Source organism: Hyperoodon ampullatus (assembly GCF_949752795.1).
Source record: "Hyperoodon ampullatus genome assembly, chromosome: 16".
Classification (NCBI taxonomy): Eukaryota; Metazoa; Chordata; class Mammalia; order Artiodactyla; family Ziphiidae; genus Hyperoodon; species Hyperoodon ampullatus.
In genome coordinates, this window is record NC_136929.1 from 31,835,694 (window position 1) to 31,854,543 (window position 18,850).

The following is an 18,850-nucleotide window of genomic DNA, read 5'->3' on the forward strand; positions in this document are numbered from 1 at the left end:
ACTAGCGACAACTTTACCAGGCCTTACACAAAACACTCCGTAAGTGTAAATAAACACACAAGGCAGAAAAACAAGGACCAGGGCATCCCTTGTTACTTGGCAGATACCACTTGTTAAAGACCATGGTAAGTGAATTTGTTACACTTGGTACTATGACACAGTAACTATCAAAGAGCAAGATATAAAGAAACCAAAGTTCCACGGTAGAGGACTAAACAGATTCAGTAATGTAATAATGATCTTGATTCTCCCTATCCAACTAGTCACATCAGGGCTAATTCTCAATGAAGCAGAAAAAACTTGGCCAGAAAAAAAACACTGGAGAAAATATACCTCACACATAATACATTTTAAAAACTGAGCCTACAGAAGCAATTCATCCCTGCCCACCTTTAAGTCACCCCTTCTTTCAAGACTTTTTATTTGGTACACAGAACTATTATTCACTTCCCTTCTCCTTTTATTTTATTTATTTATTTTATAAATTTATTTATTTATTTTTGCACTGGGGCTTCGTTGTTGTGCGCAGTTTTTCTCTAGTTGCGGTGAGCGGAGGCTACTCTTTGTTGTGGTATGCGGGCTCTAGGCACACGGGCTTCAGTAGTTGTGGCACATGGGCTTCAGTAGTTGTGGCTCGCAGGCTCTAGAGCACAGGCTCAGTAGTTGTGGCGCACGGGCTTAGCTGCTCCGCGGCATGTGGGATCTTCCTGGACCAGGGCTTGAACCCGCGTCCCCTGCATTGGCAGGCAGATTCTTAACCACTGCGCCACCAGGGAAGCCCTCATTCTCTTTTTAAAGACAGCTTTTTTAAACTATGCAAGAAAATATAATTATTTTCTTGATATTTTAAATTTATAATTTCAAGTTCAGATTACATATACATAAACTTAATTCTTATATATCTGCAGTTTCAAGACAATAAAGCACATAGATAGCAAATTTACACATGATCGTACCTTTGTAAGATAATCAATCTTCAAATTGTCGATCATCATATTTTTCTGTGATAGCTCTATTTTCAGTAACTGAACATTATGAAGCAGTTCTTTCCGTTCAATTAGCTGCTTGGTGATTTTGATTTTACCGTCTCTCTCTTCTGATGAGGAAATATCATCTGTAGGAACTGTTGTTTCTAAACTAATATCTTCAGATTCCAGAGAGCTAGAGATGTTCAGTGTTTTTGATGGCTTGGCAACTTTTCGAGACATTTTTAATTATTATGGGTCACTTTTCTTCTCCAATTCTATTTCAATTTTCTGTAGGTTAAAAAATATTGATTTAAACATACTCAAACATTCTCTGTGGAAAGCATAAAGTATATCAAAGAGATACTAAGGGTTCCCTAAGTAAATATTAGGTAAACCGGAGGACCCCAAATCTAGGGGAGATTGGTTAAGTTACTGCTCAAATCAAACATATTAAATCAAACTCATTAAATCTTATTCCAAACCCATACTTTTTTTTAAATTAATTTTTATTGGCATATAGGTGCTTTACAATTTTTTTTTTTTTGAACCCATACTTTGGATGAATAAAAAACCCAGTTCCTGGGGGCAGGACTCTTACTTGGAGTAAACAAAGAAATGTATGAGATAAACAATAAAGCCCTAAATCGCTAGTACCCAGGAATACTACTAATAAAAGCAGCACATGTTGAAGATAGAGAACCTTCTTCTGAGTTGGTCAGGGGAAGGTTATACAGAGGTAGGACTTAGAATCTTGAAGGATTTGGAAAGGAGTAATAAAAAGGGAAAATCATTCAGGTATTAAGGTTGGTATAGAAGTGATGAAAGTGTAAAACAACAGAGGGACATAGTAGTAGTCAGCCTGGGCCAAGCCCATGTGAATCTGAGTAGTGACTCCAAACACAAACACACAGAAGGGTTGTCCCTTATACATAATCAAGACTGTGGAGGACCTTGAATGTTTCAGCATGTTCGAAATGTATTCTACAGGCAATGAGGCATCAGTTAAGTTTTTTAAAAAGGTAAATAGTGAGATAAAACTTTATAGACTTGCAGATAGCAAAATGAAACCAAGAGGGTGAAAGACAAATTCCTCGAACCCTTTCACAAAAATTTCAACAACTCCCTCGTTTTAATACTACACGATATAATAAATTACTTACGGTATTGTAGATACCAGTTTTTCTAAATTGAACGATTAGAAAAAAGGTGTGTGGAAGGGAAACCTAAGAACTCTGACTGGATCGGCTCCCCTCGTTTTTAAAGGGAAAGGGATAAGGAAAGGCGAAATCAAAGACAGGCAACATCACCTGGGATACAAAGGGTCCGGGACTGGCACTGCCCACACGTGTGGCGTGAAGAATAAAACCCGAATTTGGCAGCATCAGAAGATTCCTTGTCCCAGGCAAAAAAGGAAGGGGCGAGCCGTGAGCTACCTGGAAAGCTTCAATTACTCCACGTTGAAGGGAGGAGAAGACGCCACCGCCGCCACTTAAGAGGAGCTGAAGGTGTCTCCAGACAGCAACTCGGGTTGCAGCCTCTTAACGAGAAATCACAGGTCGGGGACCGTTAGCACCCGTAACCAAAACAACCATTTACGCACACGGAGGAAGCTGCAGCAGGCAGATGCCCACGCTACCGGAACTCAGCCCTCGCGGGTCCACCCAGGCGCGGGAAGCAATGCATGCTGGGAGATGGAGTCCGGAGGCGGCCCCGCACAATTCACGGGCGGAAATGGCTCCGGGCTCCCCCCATCTGCCCGCTTTCGCCCAATCCTCGCAGCCCTCAGAGAGCCAACCAACGGCTGTCTCGAGGTTTCCCCGCGAGAGGGGTTTACTAATATCCTGGAGGGGGAAGGAGCAAACCTCTGGGTAAAGTGTAGTTGTGCCACAGGGCTCCAAGCTTGACATTTTCCGCCGGAAGAGCACTGTCGAGGTCGGGATTCCAAGCCGTGAGGCAAGATGCTCAAGTCCAGGACTTTCTTAAAAAAGACGCGGGCGGGCGGCGTGATGAAGATCGTGCGCGAGCACTACCTGCGGGACGACATAGGCTGCGGTGCGTCTGGATGCGCGGCGTGCGGCGGTGCGCACGAGGGGCCGGTCCTCGAGCCGCAGCCCCTGGATCGGGTCAGCAGCCTCTGCCCGCAGCCGCACTACTTGCTGCCTGACACCAACGTGCTGCTCCACCAGGTGCGCCGGTAGGCGGGCGAACCGCGGGCACAGCGGCGCCACCAGGAGAAAGGGAGATAGGGAGACTGATGCCCACGGAGGAGCGTCTTGGGCAACATCACGTACTTAGGGAGATGCAAACCCCGTCAGGACCTATGCCTCCTGCCCCCCAGGCCGAGGTTCTTTTCCATGTACTATTTTTTTTTTGAGTTCTTGGAGTTATAGGAATTTTAAATACGTCAATTTTCTAACTCCTGGTGTCTCTTCTGCCTTAGATTTTAATGTCTGGAGGTCGGGGACCTGGGCTTCTGTGGCCTCCAGCCTGCGACCCCCAGGCAGCTTGTAAGTGCCTACGAACGAAAGCTATGTGGGCCAACGTATTACTTTATTAATGAAGTTAATTCTACAAAGTTTTGTAATTAGCCTATTTACATGTGTACTTCTTTAATGGACCTGAAGGGTTTTCTATTGCAAAATAGCTCCTTATTTAATGTACAGTTAGTGTCTTTTTTTAACCGGCAGAGTTTCACGTTCAACAGAAGCAATTTATGAATGAACACAGGAAAAATTAACTTTTCATTAATTAATTAATTTGTTTATTTATTTAAAAGATTGATGTCCTTGAGGACCCTGCCATCAGGAATGTCATTGTGCTACAAACAGTTCTCCAAGAAGTGAGAAATCGGAGTGCTCCGGTATATAAACGAATCCGAGATGTGACTAATAACCAGGAGAAGCATTTCTATACATTTACTAACGAGCACCATAGGTAGGGGGGAAATTATGTCAATTATCAGGAAACTATAGAATTAGCTAAACTGGGGGGAGAATTCCTGGCGGTAATCTGTGACATCGTCAGAAGATACGCCATAGGTTTCATACTTCTGGGAGTAATATTTGGTTCTTACAGAGTTTACAGACCTTGCTAAGGTCACATAGGCATTGATTGGGTCAAACCCAGAACCAAAGTCTCCTGGCTCCTCAGCTATGGTAGGTACTTTAATTTCCAAAATGTTTTCACTTTGAATTGGTTTTAGCATGAGTCGAGCAATAGGATTTTGGAAGACGAGATTTGCCTAGGTTCCTGGTATACCATATTATACGAATAACCAACATAGGTTAATAAAATATAGGACTTTGTGAAGGAAAGCTTTAAAAATATAAAGCAGATATATTCTTAATGGGCTCTTAAAAGTTAAACTAATACCTTATAACTGATCATATTGACGACAATAAGGTTAAGAAATAGAATTCTTTTTTTTTTTTTTTTTTTGCGGCACGCGGGCCTCTCACTGTTGTGGCCTCTCCCGTTGAGGAGCACAGGCTCTGGACGCACAGGCTCAGCGGCCATGGCTCACGGGCCCAGCCGCTCCGCGGCATGTGGGATCTTCCTGGACCGGGGCACGAACTCGTGTCCCCTGCATCGGCAGGCGGACTCTCAACCACTGCGCCACCAGGGAAGCCCAAGAAATAGAATTCTTTATGTTTCAGATTCAAGACCTTTGTTTGAACTTAATGTGTGATCTTAGAAAATATGATATTGCCTGTTACTTATGTTACATAAATAATTTATGATGAGTCCTAGCTTTTTTTTCCTTATAAATTTATTTTATTTATTTATTTTTGGCTGCATTGGGTCTTCATTGCTGCACACGGGCATTCTCTATTTGCAGCGAGCGGGGGCTACTCTTCTTATTGCGGTGGCTTCTCTTGTTGAGGAGCACAGGCTCTAGGCACAAGGGCTTCAGTAGTTTTGACTCGCGGGCTCCAGAGCACAGGCTCAGTAGTTGTGGTGCACAGGCTTAGTTGCTCTGCAGCATGTGGGATCTTCCTGGACCAGGGCTCGAACCCGTGTCTCCTGCCTTGGCAAGCGGATTCTTAACCACTGCGCCACCAGGGACATCCCTAGTTTACTTTTATTCGATCAGAGTTTCTCAATGTTGGCACTATTGACATATTGGACTCGATAATTCTTTGTTATGGGAAGGCTGTCTTAGGAATTGTAGGATGTTTAGCCGCATCCCTGGCTTATATGCACTAGATACCAGTAACAGACCTCCCCTTCCCCACCAATCCACCGAGCTGTAACAACGTAGAATGTCTCCAGACATTGTGAAATGTCCCCTGGGAGGGAAAATCACTCCCTGGTTGAGAACTGCTAGATTAGACAGTAGATGTAATAATGAAATCCCATTGGAATATGCAAATTTAAAATATTTAATTTCTCAAATTTCTCTTTATTCTTATATCCCGCACTTAAATACTGTTGTTATAAAGAACATCAGTAAAGCACCTGTAGACTTGTTATTTCTGTCTCCTCCTCGAAATCCAGAAACAGAAAGTTCACTGTTTTTCAGCACTCAAAGACCTAGTTTCTGTGGAGCATGATCATCAGATTTTTGATCCAAGGTTAGCAATTTTGTTAGCTTAAGTGCAGTGAATAGAGCTTAGCAATACTGGGATTGACAGGAAGAATTAAGACACTCGAGCAAATCTCATGTAAGATTGTTGCTCAATCATGCTAAAACCAATTCAAAAATTTATGAGTGTCTTTGATAAGCTTAAAAGCATTATCAGGTGTATTTAATGGTGAATAATAAAATAATTCTGAAAACCATATAAATAAGTTCAGAATTCTAAAATTGAGCCTATAATTTTTAAGAAGTAGGTAGAAGTTATTGTGCTGAATTTTGTTATTGTACTTAAACTTGGCTTCGAAGAACAGATTTAAAGAAATAAGTATGCTGACATTTGGTAGCTCAGAGTCTATAGACTTAGAAGGAATATGCAATCATATCTGTATCTGGTCTTTCAATCTCTAGATGGCGTTTGTCATTTGTTCAGGGTTTACCATGGATAATTTATGTGCATTATGTATTTAATAACTATACATTAATCATATCACAAATCATCTAATCATACAATCAGTAGCTTTTAGGAATTCCTGTTAATCTACAGTTTGAATGAAATCTCATTATCAGACCTGCAAAGTTTCAGTATAGTTTTTTTCCAACAAACTATTACTTTTTTAATGTCCCAACCTCAAGTAGAAATTCTGATCTTGAATTTTTCTTTTGGTGAAAAAAATTTATTTTAGTCTTTTTATTGCTCCATTAATGTGATTTTCTTCTTTTCCAAGCAAGTTGTTGTCTTAAAAACGTGACTAGAGGGATCTTATTTGTTTCCGTCCTGAGGTATAAATGTGAATACATTCAAGAGAAAAAGATGTACCACTGACTTTTAAGTTTAGTAATTATTAAGCATTTATGTCCTAAGACTTTTTACATGTGCTTGATTCTGTTGTTTTCCATTTGTTTCTTTTTTTCCTTTTCCATTACATTTAGAGAAACTTATGTAGAGCAATTACAGGGAGAAACTTCTAATGACAGGAATGATAGAGCCATCCGAGTAGCAGCAAAGTGGTACAATGAACATTTGAAGAAAGTGTCGGCAGAGAATCAGCTGCGAGTTATCTTCATAACCAATGACAGGAAAAACAAAGAGAAAGCCATAGAAGAAGGGATACCAGCTTTCACTTGTGAGTCTCCATGGAGACCGGACTGTTAGTTCATGTTTGCAAATGCATATAAAAACTATCATCAGGCCCATAATCAGATGTTCATTTGACCATTTGGTATTTTCATAGTCCTGTATAACTTAATGTGATATTTTTGTATTTTTTTTTGATTTCTCAGCATTTCTAAGCTAAGTGAGTTGTGCCACCAGTGGCTATTAATTTCCCTATCAAGACTTGGAATTGGCTTAGCAATGAAGCCTTTTGGGCGTGACCACCTCAACAGAGGGTGTCCCCCCTCAAAAAAAGTTTGACATATGTACTGTCACAAACAAAAGAAAGGGGAAAAAACATATCTAAGGGGGGAAAAAAAACACATTTGAATTTATCAAGAACAAAAAACTTATTTTTCAGGTGAAGAATATGTAAAAAGCCTAACTGCTAACCCCGAACTCATAGATCGTCTTGCTTGTTTGTCTGAAGAAGGGGTATGTTTGAGTTTGTTTTATTTTGTTTTTGAAAAGTGAAATTATTAATGTAGCCACTTCCGGATGTTAGGCTTATAGTTACCAAATTTAAAAATTGGAATATTGGTGGGTAAGCGGAATTGGAATAGGAGTTGGGTTATAAACAACAAGAGTGGCTCTAATAGACTTCTTATCAAAATGCCATCCCTAAAGACTTAACTTTCTCAAATAGCGCTGTTTACTGATACATCCTCAGCAACCCGAGTAGGGCCTGGCACAAGGTGGCACTATCTGTTTGATTAATAAATGAAGGAATTCATGGCTGGCTTGTGATGAGTAGGTATTTGACAAACAAAGAAGTGGTGGGCACTGCAGAGAGAGCATACAGCTGTAGCATCAATTCCATAGGAGGAGGGAGGGAGTCATAAGAGGTAGAACAGGAAGGCAAGGGGCCAGATAGTGTGGACTTAACAATTTATTCTGTTAGTAATTTTTAAACTGTCTTATAAAGGTCTCCCTAAAAGGTTGCTACGAAAAGAAGTTAGCAGATAAGATTCTGGGCTCCCTACCTTATATTGTCAGGCTAAAAAGACATTAAAGGTGGATGAGAGTGTGTCTAGGAGGAAGAGAGGAGAAGGACCAGAATTATTACTTATTTGGGAGACTACTCCAATTTCCATTTGTAAGATGATGCATTGTATCAAGGGCAAGATTAGAGGCAGAGGGATGAGAAAAGGGATCACTGCAGTAGTGGACTTGAGAGGGAACCATTAAACTTTGTGAGCCGATATTTCCTTGTACGTAAAGTGTGTTTAGCAATAATGACTTCATAGTGTTGTTATTAGGGTTGAATGCGGTGATAACAGTTGTATTAATAAAATTCTTATCTCAGTGCCTGGCAAACAGCTATGGTAAATGTAAATGGAAGATACTACTGATATAAAAATAGGTTTGATGTAATAGAGCATTATACGTACATCCAGTCTTTACAGCATTTTCTCCATCCCTACTTGTCTTCAACCAGCTACTTCACAAAACTAAATGGAAGTGAGAAAATAAAAGCTGGGCTTGATTTTTAGAATACAGATTTAGGATTATCCTGTCTAATAAGTAGCCACTAGTTGCATGCGGCTGTTTAAATTTACTTCAGGTTAAAACTTCAGTTTCTCATTTGTACTAGTCAGTTTTCAAGCAACCAGGAGCCACTTGTGCCTAGTGACTGCCATACTGGAGATCACAAAAAGAACACTCCCTTTATCACAAAGTTGTTTTGGATAGCACTGGTCTAGAAGAAGAAACATGGAGTAATCCAACATTGGTGATTCACAGTATTTGATTATGCACTCTGGTAGGGTAACTGTAGGATATGGTGAAATTACAGTCGGTTCTCTTGTAACACATGTGTGTTCCTCGAAGTCACTGTGCCGTGCAAAATTATATAATGAAACCCACAGAGCTTAGGGAAAATGTGGTTAGGGACACACTCAGAAACTTCATGAAGCGGTGAAAAGAGGGTTATCTAAATTTGAACAGAAAGTTGTTACACCAGGTGAAGTGCTGTGGCTTGTAAAACACAGTGATCTGAAGTAACTGATAGATGTTTGAGAGTGTGTGTGTGCACGTGTGTGGATTCAGCTTGGTTCAGCTAGGTGCAGTTTTCTGCAATCACCTGGTTTTTTGTTTTCTTTTTTTAAAGTTAATATCTTTTTTTTTTTTTTTTGAAGTTGTTAGGGGTAGGAGTTTATTAATTTATTTTATTTATTTTTGCTGTGTTGGGTCTTCATTTCTGTGCGAGGGCTTTCTCTAGTTGTGGCAGGCCGGGGCCACTCTTCATCACGGTGCGCGGGCCTCTCACTATCGCGGCCTCTCTTATCGTGGAGCACAGGCTCCAGATGCGCAGGCTCGGCCGTTGTGGCTCACGGGCCTAGTTGCTCCGCGGCATATGGGATCTTCCCAGACCAGGGCTCGAACCCGTGTCCCCTGCATTAGCAGGCAGATTCTCAACCACTGCGCCACCAGGGAAGCCCCCTGGTATTTTTTTTTAAACATCTTTATTGAAGTATAATTGCTTTACAATGGTGTGTTAGTTTCTGCTTTATAACAAAGTGAATCAGCCATACATATACATATATCCCCATATCTCCTCCTTCTTGCGTCTCCCTCCCACCCTCCCTAGCCCACCCCTCTAGGTGGTCAAAGAGCACTGAGCTGATGTCTCTGTGCTCTGAGGCTACTTCCCACTAACTATCTATTTTACATTTGGTAGTGTATATATGTCCATGCCACTCTCTCACTTCATTCCAGTTTACCCTTCCCACTCCCTGTGTCCTCAAGTCCATTCTCTACATCTGCGTCTTTATTCCTGTCCTGCCCCTAGGTTCTTGATAACCATTTTTTCTTTTTTAGATTCCATATATATGTGTTAGCATACGGTATTTGTTTTTCTTTCTGACTTACTTCACTCTGTATGACAGACTCTGGGTCCATCTACCTCACTACAAATAACTCAATTTCATTTCCTTTTATGGCTGAGTAATATTCCATTGTATATATGTGCCACATCTTCTTTATCCATTCATCTGTCGATGGACACTTAGGTTGCTTCCATGTCCTGGCTATTGTAAATAGAGCTGCAATGAACCTTGTGATACATGACTCTATTTTTTTTTTTTTTTTTTTTTTGCGGTACGCGGGCCTCTCACTGTTGTGGCCTCGCCCACTGCGGAGCCCAGACTTCGGACACGCAGGCTCAGCAGCCATGGCTCACGGGCCCAGCCGCTCCGCGGCATGTGGGATCTTCCGGACCAGGGCACGAACCCGTGTCCCCTGCATTGGCAGGCGGACTCTCAACCACTGCGCCACCAGGGAAGCCCATGACTCTTTTTGAATTATGGTTTTCTCAGGGTATATGCCCAGTAGTGAGATTGCTGGGTCGTATGGTAGTTCTATGTTGAGTTTTTTGAGGAACCTCCATACTGTTCTCCATAGTGCCTGTATCAATTTACATTCCCACCAACAGTGCAAGAGGGTTCCCTTTTCTCCACACCCTCTCCAGCATTTATTGTTTGTAGATTTTTTGTTGATGGCCATTCTGACAGGTGTGAGGTGATACCTCACTGTAGTTTTGATTTGCATTTCTGTAATAATTACTGGTGTTGAGCATTCTTTCATGTGTTCATTGGCAATCTGTATATCTTTGGAGAAATGTCTTTTTAGGTCTTCTGCCCATTTTTCGATTGGGTTGATTTTTTTTTGATATTGAGCTGCATGAGCTGCTTGTAAATTTTGGAGATTAATCCTTTGTCAGTTGCTTCATTTGCAAATATTTTCTCTCATTCTGAGGGTTGTCTTTTCGTCTTGTTTATGGTTTCCTTTGCTGTGCAAAAGCTTTTAAGTTTCATTAGGTCCCATTTGTTTTTTTTTATTTCCATTTCTCTAGGAGGTGGGTCAAAAAGGATCTTGCTGTGATTTATGTCATAGAGTGTTCTGCTTGTGTTTTCTTCTAAGAGTTTGATAGTGTCTGGCCTTACATTTAGGTCTTTAATCCATTTTGAGGTTATTTTTGTGTATTGTGTTAGGGAGTGTTCTAATTTCATTCTTTTACATGTAGCTGTCCAGTTTTTCCAACATCACTTATTGAAGAGGCTGTCTTTTCTCCATAGTATATTCTGGCCCCCTTAATCAAAAATAAGGTGACCACGGGCTTCCCTGGTGGCGCAGTGGTTGAGAGTCCGCCTGCCGATGCAGGGGACACAGGTTCATGCCCCGGTCCGGGAAGATCCCACATGCCATGGAGTGGATAGGCCTGTGAGCCATGGCCGCTGAGCCTGTGCATCTGGAGCCTGTGCTCCGCAACGGGAGAGGCCACAACAGTGAGAGGCCCGCCTACCGCAAAAAAATAAAAAATAAAAAATAAGGTGACCACATGTGCATGGGTTTATCTCTGGGCTTTCTATCCAGTTCCATTGATCTGTATTTCTGGTTTTGTGCCAGTACCATGCTGTCTTGATTACTGTAGCTTTGTAGTATAGTCTGAAGTCAGGGAGCCTGATTCCTCCAGCTCCGTTTTTCTTTCTCAAGATTGCTTTGGCTTTTCGTGGTCTTTTGTGTTTCTATACCAATTGTGAAGTTTTTTGTTCTAGTTCTGTGAAAAATGCCATTGGTAGTTTGATAGGGATTGCATTGAATCTGTAGATTGCTTTGGGTAGTAGAGTCATTTTCACAATGTTGATTCTTCCAATCCAAGAACATGCTATATCTCTCCATCTATTTGTATCATCTTTAATTTCTTTCATCAGTGTCTTATAGTTTTCTGCATACAGGTCTTTGTCTCCTTAGGTAGGTTTATTCCTAGGTATTTTATTATTTTTGTTGCAATGGTAAAAGGGAGTGTTTCCTTAATTTCTCTTTCAGATTTTTCATCATTAGTGTATAGGAATTGCAAGAGATTTCTGTGCATTAATTTTGTATCCTGCAACTTTACCAAATTCATTGATTAGCTCTAGTAGTTTTCTGGTAGCATCTTTAGGATTCTCGATGTGTAGTATCATGTCATCTGCAAACAGTGACAACTTTACTTCTTCTTTTCCGATTTGGATTCCTTTTATTTCTTTTTCTTCTCTGATTGCTGTGGCTAAAACTTCCAAAACTATGTTAAATAATAGTGGTGAGAGTGGGTGACCTTGTCTTGTTCCTGATCTTAGTAGAAATGGTTTCAGTTTTTCACCATTGAGAACGATGTTGGCTGTGGGGTTGTCATATATGGCCTTTATTATGTTGAGGTAAGCTCCTTCTGTGCCTACTTTCTGGAGAGTTTTTATCATATATGGGTGTTGAATTTTGTCAAAAGCTTTTTCTGCATCTATTGAGATGTTCATATGGTTTTTATCCTTCAGTTTGTTAACATGGTGTATCACATTGATTGATTTGCATATATTGAAGAATCCTTGCATTCCTGGAATAAACCCCACTTGATCATGGTGTATGATCCTTTTAATGTGTTGTTGGATTCTGTTTGCTAGTATTTTGTTGAGGATTTTTGCATCTATGTTCATCAGTGATATTGGCCTGTAGTTTTCTTTCTTTGTGACATCTTTGTCTGATTTTGGTATCAGGGTGATGGTGGCTTCGTAGAATGAGTTTGGGAGTGTTCCTCCCTCTGCTATATTTTGGAAGAGTTTGAGAAGGATAGGTGTTAGCTCTTCTCTAAATGTTTGATAGAACTTGCCTATGAAGCCATCTGGTCCTGGATTTTGTTTGTTGGAAGGTTTTTAATCACAGTCTCAATTTCAGTGCTTGTGATTGGTCTGTTTGTATTTTCTATTTCTTCCTGGTCAGTCTGGAAAGGTTGTGCTTTTTTAAGAATTTGTCCATTTCTTCTAGGTTGTCCACTTTATTGGCATATAGTTGCTTGTAGTAATCTCTCATGATCCTTTGTATTTCTGCAGTGTCAGTTGTTGCTTCTCCTTTTTCATTTCTAATTCTATTGATTTGAGTCTTCCTCCTTTTTTCTTGATGAGTCTGGCTAATGGTTTATCAATTTTGTTTATCTTCTCAAAGAACCAGCTTTTAGTTTTATTGATCTTTGCTACTGTTTCCTTCATTTCTTTTTCATTTATTTCTGATCTGATCTTTATGATTTCTTTCCTTCTGTTAACTTTGGGGTTTTTTTGTTCTTTTTCTCTAATTCCTTTAGGTGTAAGGTTAGGTTGTTTATTTGTGATTTTTCTTGTTTCTTGAGGTAGGAATGTATTGCTATAAACTTCCCTCTTGGAACTGCTTTTGCTGCATCCCGTAGGTTATGGGTTGTCGTGTTTTCATTGTCATGTTTTTCTAGGTATTTTTGATTTCCTCTTTGATTTCTTCAGTGATCTCTTGGTTATTTAGTAGCATATTGTTTAGCCTCCATGTGTTTGTAGTTTTGACAGATTTTTCCCTGTAATTGATATCTAGTCTCATAGTGTTGTTGTCGGAAAAGATACTTGATATGATTTTAATTTTCTTAAGTTTATCAAGTCTTGATTTGTGACCCAAGATATGATCTATCCTGGAGAATGATCCATGACCACTTGAGAAGAAAGTGTATTCTGTTGTTTTTGGATGGAATGTCCTACAAATGTCAATTAAGTCCATCTTGTTTAATGTATCATTTAAAGCTTGTGTTTCCTTATTTATTTTCATTTTGGATGATCTGTCCACTGGTGAAAGTGAGGTGTTAAAGTCCCCTACTATGGTTGTTTTACTGTCGATTTCCTCTTTTATGGCTGTTAGCATTTGCCTCATGTATTGAGGTGCTCCTATGTTGTCACCTGGTATTTTTTAATATATCAGTTGCATTGGAACACATTTGTGTTTTCAAAACAAACATTATAGGAGAACTGACTGAACTTAGCAAGGGCATCTAACCCTGATTTGGGATATCAAGGCTTCCTGATAGAAGTAATGTCTAAGCTGAGCTAGGAGGGATGTTAACAAAGCAAATTGCTTTGAGACAGAGACATATTAGCTACATTATGTAAGGGAGTTAACCATGTATTAACATCAACTAGGGGAAGAGCATTTCATGCAGAAGGAACAGTAAGTTCAAAGGCTCTGAGGTTAGAATAAGTTGGCAAGATCAAGAAATAGCTAAAAGTGTGGCTGGGATGGAGTGAGCAAGGGAGAAAATGTTAGGGATGAAGTCAGAAACATAGGTAGAGACCAGATCATTCAGGGTGTAGTGAGTCATGGGAAAAAAAAACTGGATTTTAGCCCATGAGTGCTAGACAGCTGTTGAGCAGAATAGCAATATCCATTTGGCTGCTCTAAGGAGAATAGATTAGAAGCAAGGTCCTCCAGTTAGGAGGATATTTTAGTACCCCTAGGAGACAAGACCAAAAATTTGATCATGGTAGCAGCAGTTAAGGTGGTGAGAAGTAGATCAGATATTGGTTATATTTTGTTGATACGAATATTTTGTTGATTTTAGGACTTGGTGATAGGTTGGGGCTATGAGGAAATAATTAGTTAATCAGTTAATCAATGTATTTCAATAGACCATATCATTAATTAATTTATTTAATGGATCATAGTATTTAATAGGTCCCTATTTTTTTAAAATAGGTTATATTACTTTATATGATGGTGAGGATGTTATAGTAGAGAGGGGGGAAATTTGATTCCAGAGAAAAGGTAATTATAGGACAGAGTTCTTGAATAGAGGAGAGGAGATGCTCACATAGGTGAGCAGATTCAGTGGTAGGGAGGTGTAGTAGGTCTCGAGTGACTGCTGCTGATTCTCAGTGTGGAGATGGAGGTCCTTCATTTGAGAGTGAGGAAGGGAGACAAGGAACTTGGAGAGTTAAGCAGAAAAAAAGAAGGTATAAAGTGATCTCAGAAGGTAGGGAATTTAGGAAATGAAGAAAACTGAAGGAGCCAAGCAATCAGGATTTTGGATGTTGAGGTCTTTGAGAATCCTGGAAGGTATTGTGGTGGATGTACAGTAGATGCCAGCCTACCTCTATCTAACAGCCTTAGCTGTTTAAAATAATCCAAATAAAAATAGCTTTTCTTGTGCTTTCAGGAACCACAGTCTTTTCATGCAGTTGAGGTTTTCCATTATCCTTTACATACCTACCTGCTCACTTGATCACCTAACTACACACCTTCATTCCAGGAGGCCTGGGTAGGGGTAGGGGGGTACACAGAGTTTCTTAGTGTTCTGCATCTGTAGCTGACACCTAAATATAATGAAATGGAAATGTTTGTGTATTTCTAAGAATAGAAAGCATTTTTTTCTTGCTGTGCTATGTTCGTTCAAATTCATACAGTGGTATATACCATAATGTGGATGGTTGTTTTAAAAACTACCTGATGGTGTTAATAGTTGTATATGGTGCATACAAAAGGCTCACTACTAACTATATCTCTTGGTTTGTTTATTTCACAGAATGAAATAGAAAGTGGAAAAATAATATTTTTAGAGCATCTTCCATTAAGTAAGCTACAACAAGGCATAAAATCTGGTACATACCTTCAAGGGACATTTAGAGCCAGCAGGGAAAATTACTTAGAAGCTACAGTGTGGGTTCATGGTGACACTGAAGACAATAAAGAGGCAAGTGTGTGCATAAATTCCTTTTATACTAAAATGTTTTCTGTTCTTTTTTTTCCACAAGTGTTTAACATTTTTGTACAAGAAGTTAAATTTGCTTTATCCTCCCAATTTATCAGCTTGAAGAAAATTATGTGAAAGGTCATAGATACTAGTAGAATTAATCACTTTTTCAGAAAACTGCTTATTGAGGAAAAGAACTATTAACCCACTTTTAAGAGAATAAAAATCTAATCAATAAAAACCCCACTAAAGGGGCTTCCCTGGTGGCGCAGTGGTTGAGAGTCTGCCTGCCAATGCAGGGGACACGGGTTCATGCCCCGGTCCAGCAGGATCCCACATGCTGCGGAGCGGCTGGGCCCATGAGCCATGGCTGCTGAGCCTGCGCGTCCGGAGCCTGTGCTCCACAACGGGAGAGGCCACAACAGTGAGAGGCCCGCGTACCGAAAAAAAAACAACAAAGCACCCCACTATGGTACCTCTATTTTCTGTATTATGATCTACTGTGGGAAATACTGTTTACATAATGTATAATTGCTCTGGAGAGCTTCACACACTTTAAAGCAAATAGCAGTTGTTTTGGGGTGCTCACTATTGGGCAGGTACTCGTCTCATTGCTTTGAACGCTGCATTTCATTTATTTTCAACTCTGCCTGTAAGAGTAGGTACTCTCTTTTTTGTTTTACCAATCAGGACCCTGAGATTTAGAGAGATTAAGAAATTGTGGTACTAATGTAAGAGTTATGGTAGAGCCATGAACACAACCCATATTTTCTGACCATGTTTTTTCTATTTGCTATTGAGAAATTAAGAAGGCAGAGTAAAGGGCCCCACTATAAAGGAAGAAAATGTATAAAGGAGGGGAAATAGAAACAGAGAGACATCAGAATATATCTAAACTTCTGTAGGCAACCTTCCCATTATTATATTGCCTTTGAAAATATCTGGGCACGTGTCATTTGCTGTTTCACACAGATAATCTTACAAGGACTTAAAAATTTAAACCGAGCTATTCATGAAGATATTGTGGCTGTGGAGCTTCTTCCGAAGAATCAGTGGGTAGCACCATCTTCTGTGGTTTTACTTGACGAAGGTCAAAATGAAGATGATATGGAGAAAGAAGAGGAGAGAGAACGCACTGTATGAAACCAAGAAAGTTTTATTTTTTTGTCTGTGTAGCTTTGAATAAGTTGTTAATGTATTGTCTTTGGAAAAAATTAAACAAGTTTCATTGCTTTCAGATTTATTTTATTAATATTTATTTTATTTGCTATTTATAATGAATAAAATTATAGTTCTGTCAGTTTAATAATATATGTCAAACACATAGTTGATTTCTTTTCCTCTAAGTAGTCTGCTTTTAAATTAACGTCTTATTTTGCTCAAATAAAACAAAGGTTTAAATACAAAAAGACTTGAGTATGAAACTTGAATTCTGACATTCAGGTGTACGATCTGGCTGAATTAGTGAGGTTTAAGTAAATACAAATTTTAAGTTTTCTGAAATGCGTTTATGTAATGTTAAAGTTCCTTCAGCATAAGAGATGTACATCTGGGCCCTTACAAATGGGTCTGTTTAATAATTCCTTCTCTATTACCATACTTATTATGAAGAGAGTGCTTTCAGTTGTTTCTTATGACCTAAAGTCTAACTGATAGGACCTATTTATTTTCCCATTTTAGAATTACAAGAATAATACAAGTAGTTGGAATTCACACAACATTAGTAGTAGTTCTCTTTATGTGAATTATATTCACTACTCTGGAGTCTTACTATAACATTATCTTTGCAGAGTCCAGGCCATAGGAGAGTGTTAGAGGTGAAATACCATAAGGTTCTTCTGCTATTTCCAATAAGAACTGTTATTTGTTTGGATTTATATTTTGGATAAGGACGAACCTTTAAAGATACATCTTTTTTTAATGAATTAATGAACGCCACTCAGCTAATTATTGAAAACAAGTACTAAAATCCTAGTCTTTTAATTACCAGACCTGTGCGTGTGTGTGTGTTTATGCACGCACATGTGTGCAAGTCAGTAAATCTTCATATTAAAACTGCAGAGTCCAGTTCTGACATATTTATTCAGTTACTTTTATTTTTTTGATTCTCTTTTTTTTGTAGTGCTTTATTATGGAACTGTTTCTATAGTTTTGTTTGGCATGCTCTTGCCTAGAATTTTGAAGCATCAAAATTCCATAGTTTTATGTCCTAATTTACTGCCTGAGAAGGTATCTGTATTCTAATTTTGAAGGGAAATTGTCTCATTATCCTTACAGGAAAGATAACTGAAGATTTTTACTTTTATTTTTACATCTCAGCTTAAGACTGCTGTAAGTGAAAAAATGTTAAAGCCTACAGGTAGAGTTGTTGGAATAATAAGAAGGAACTGGAGACCATATTGTGGCATGCTTTCCAAGTCTGATATTAAAGAGGTGAGTAAAGAGCATGTTGCTAAGTAATAAAAAATGAAATACATTGAATAGAACTTACAGCCCTCACCTTGCCCGCATAACCAGCCTTTTTTGTATGTGTAAAATCTTTTTTTCCTAATTTTCTCTAGTCAAGAAGACATCTCTTTACTCCTGCTGATAAGAGAATCCCTAGAATTCGGATAGAAACCAGACAGGCCTCTACATTAGAAGGGCAGAGAATTATTGTTGCTATTGATGGTTGGCCCAGAAATTCCAGATATCCAAATGTAAGCTTGAATTAATCATTTTATTTTAGAATATTTAATTAAAACTTTGGGAATAAAGTTGCTTCTTTTACTGAAAATAGAATCTGCTTTTGTATAAAATACATACTGAGATCTGGAAGTATTTCACAGTTACCTGATAAGTGTATGTCCAATTTGAAAATTAATTTTAAGAAATTCCAATGTAAATCATTTGGTGACTTTTACTCAAACTTCCTAACAAATAACTTTTGGTGACAGCAACTACAAAAACAGCATTTGAGACCTAAGTAGATTGTAAATAAACAAATTTGGAAGGTAGGATATTTGAAGCACATTTTAAACCTGAAAAATAATAATAAACAGACACCTTGTTATATGAGAACTGGGCCCTTGGGAAGTCTCCCCCATAAATCACTTGAGAAGTCTTTTGTCATTTTTAGGTTTAATTTACCTAGTTGTCATTTTTAAGAAGTGTGGAGAACATTTAGAAATACTAAAGTGATATGTAAATGTTCAGGGATTTAATGTGATAGTAAAATATAAATTGCTAAACAGAAAGCTGTAAAATACACCTTTCTAATAATATCTTTTGGTTTTAGGGGCACTTTGTAAAAAATTTAGGTGAAGTCGGAGACAAAGAGACTGAAACAGAAGTTTTGTTACTTGAGCATGATGTTCCCCATCAGCCTTTCTCACAGGCTGTTCTTAGCTTTCTTCCAAAGATGCCCTGGAGCATCACTGAGAAGGTATGTTGAAAAGAATTCTTAGTGAATCACTGTATCTGAGCTACTAATTTTGTTTGATTTCTGCATGTGTTTTTTAAAAATATGTAGAAACTGTAGTCCCCTCCTCCCCTGCATTTAGTTTGGTAGAACTCTTAGGTATCACGGAAATCATTTGCTTTACTGAAAGACAGACTTTTCTAGGGGACAGACATTAGCTTATGTCAAATTTTCCTAAGAT

General features: G+C 39.0%; 2 protein-coding genes across 2 annotated transcripts in view; one reads left to right on the plus strand and one right to left on the minus strand.

Moving 5' to 3' along the window:
• PIBF1 (progesterone immunomodulatory binding factor 1) overlaps positions 1-1,208 on the minus strand; it is a gene marked incomplete at both ends in the record, with an annotated part of 195,897 nt that extends 194,689 nt beyond the window's left edge. Inside the window, one exon of the mRNA XM_079721965.1 lies at positions 957-1,208. Within this exon, the coding sequence (XP_079578091.1) occupies positions 957-1,208 (252 nt within the window). The remainder of the gene's footprint in view (positions 1-956) is intronic.
• Positions 1,209-2,926: 1,718 nt separating this feature from the next.
• The window catches only part of DIS3 (DIS3 homolog, exosome endoribonuclease and 3'-5' exoribonuclease), a gene marked incomplete at its 5' end in the record, with an annotated part of 28,670 nt that continues 12,746 nt past the window's right edge, over positions 2,927-18,850 (plus strand). Inside the window, 9 exons of the mRNA XM_079721578.1 lie at positions 2,927-3,154; positions 3,745-3,902; positions 6,478-6,671; positions 7,062-7,135; positions 15,042-15,209; positions 16,182-16,346; positions 17,529-17,642; positions 17,771-17,908; positions 18,487-18,633. Coding sequence (XP_079577704.1) covers positions 2,927-3,154; positions 3,745-3,902; positions 6,478-6,671; positions 7,062-7,135; positions 15,042-15,209; positions 16,182-16,346; positions 17,529-17,642; positions 17,771-17,908; positions 18,487-18,633 — 1,386 coding nt within the window. The remainder of the gene's footprint in view (positions 3,155-3,744; positions 3,903-6,477; positions 6,672-7,061; positions 7,136-15,041; positions 15,210-16,181; positions 16,347-17,528; positions 17,643-17,770; positions 17,909-18,486; positions 18,634-18,850) is intronic.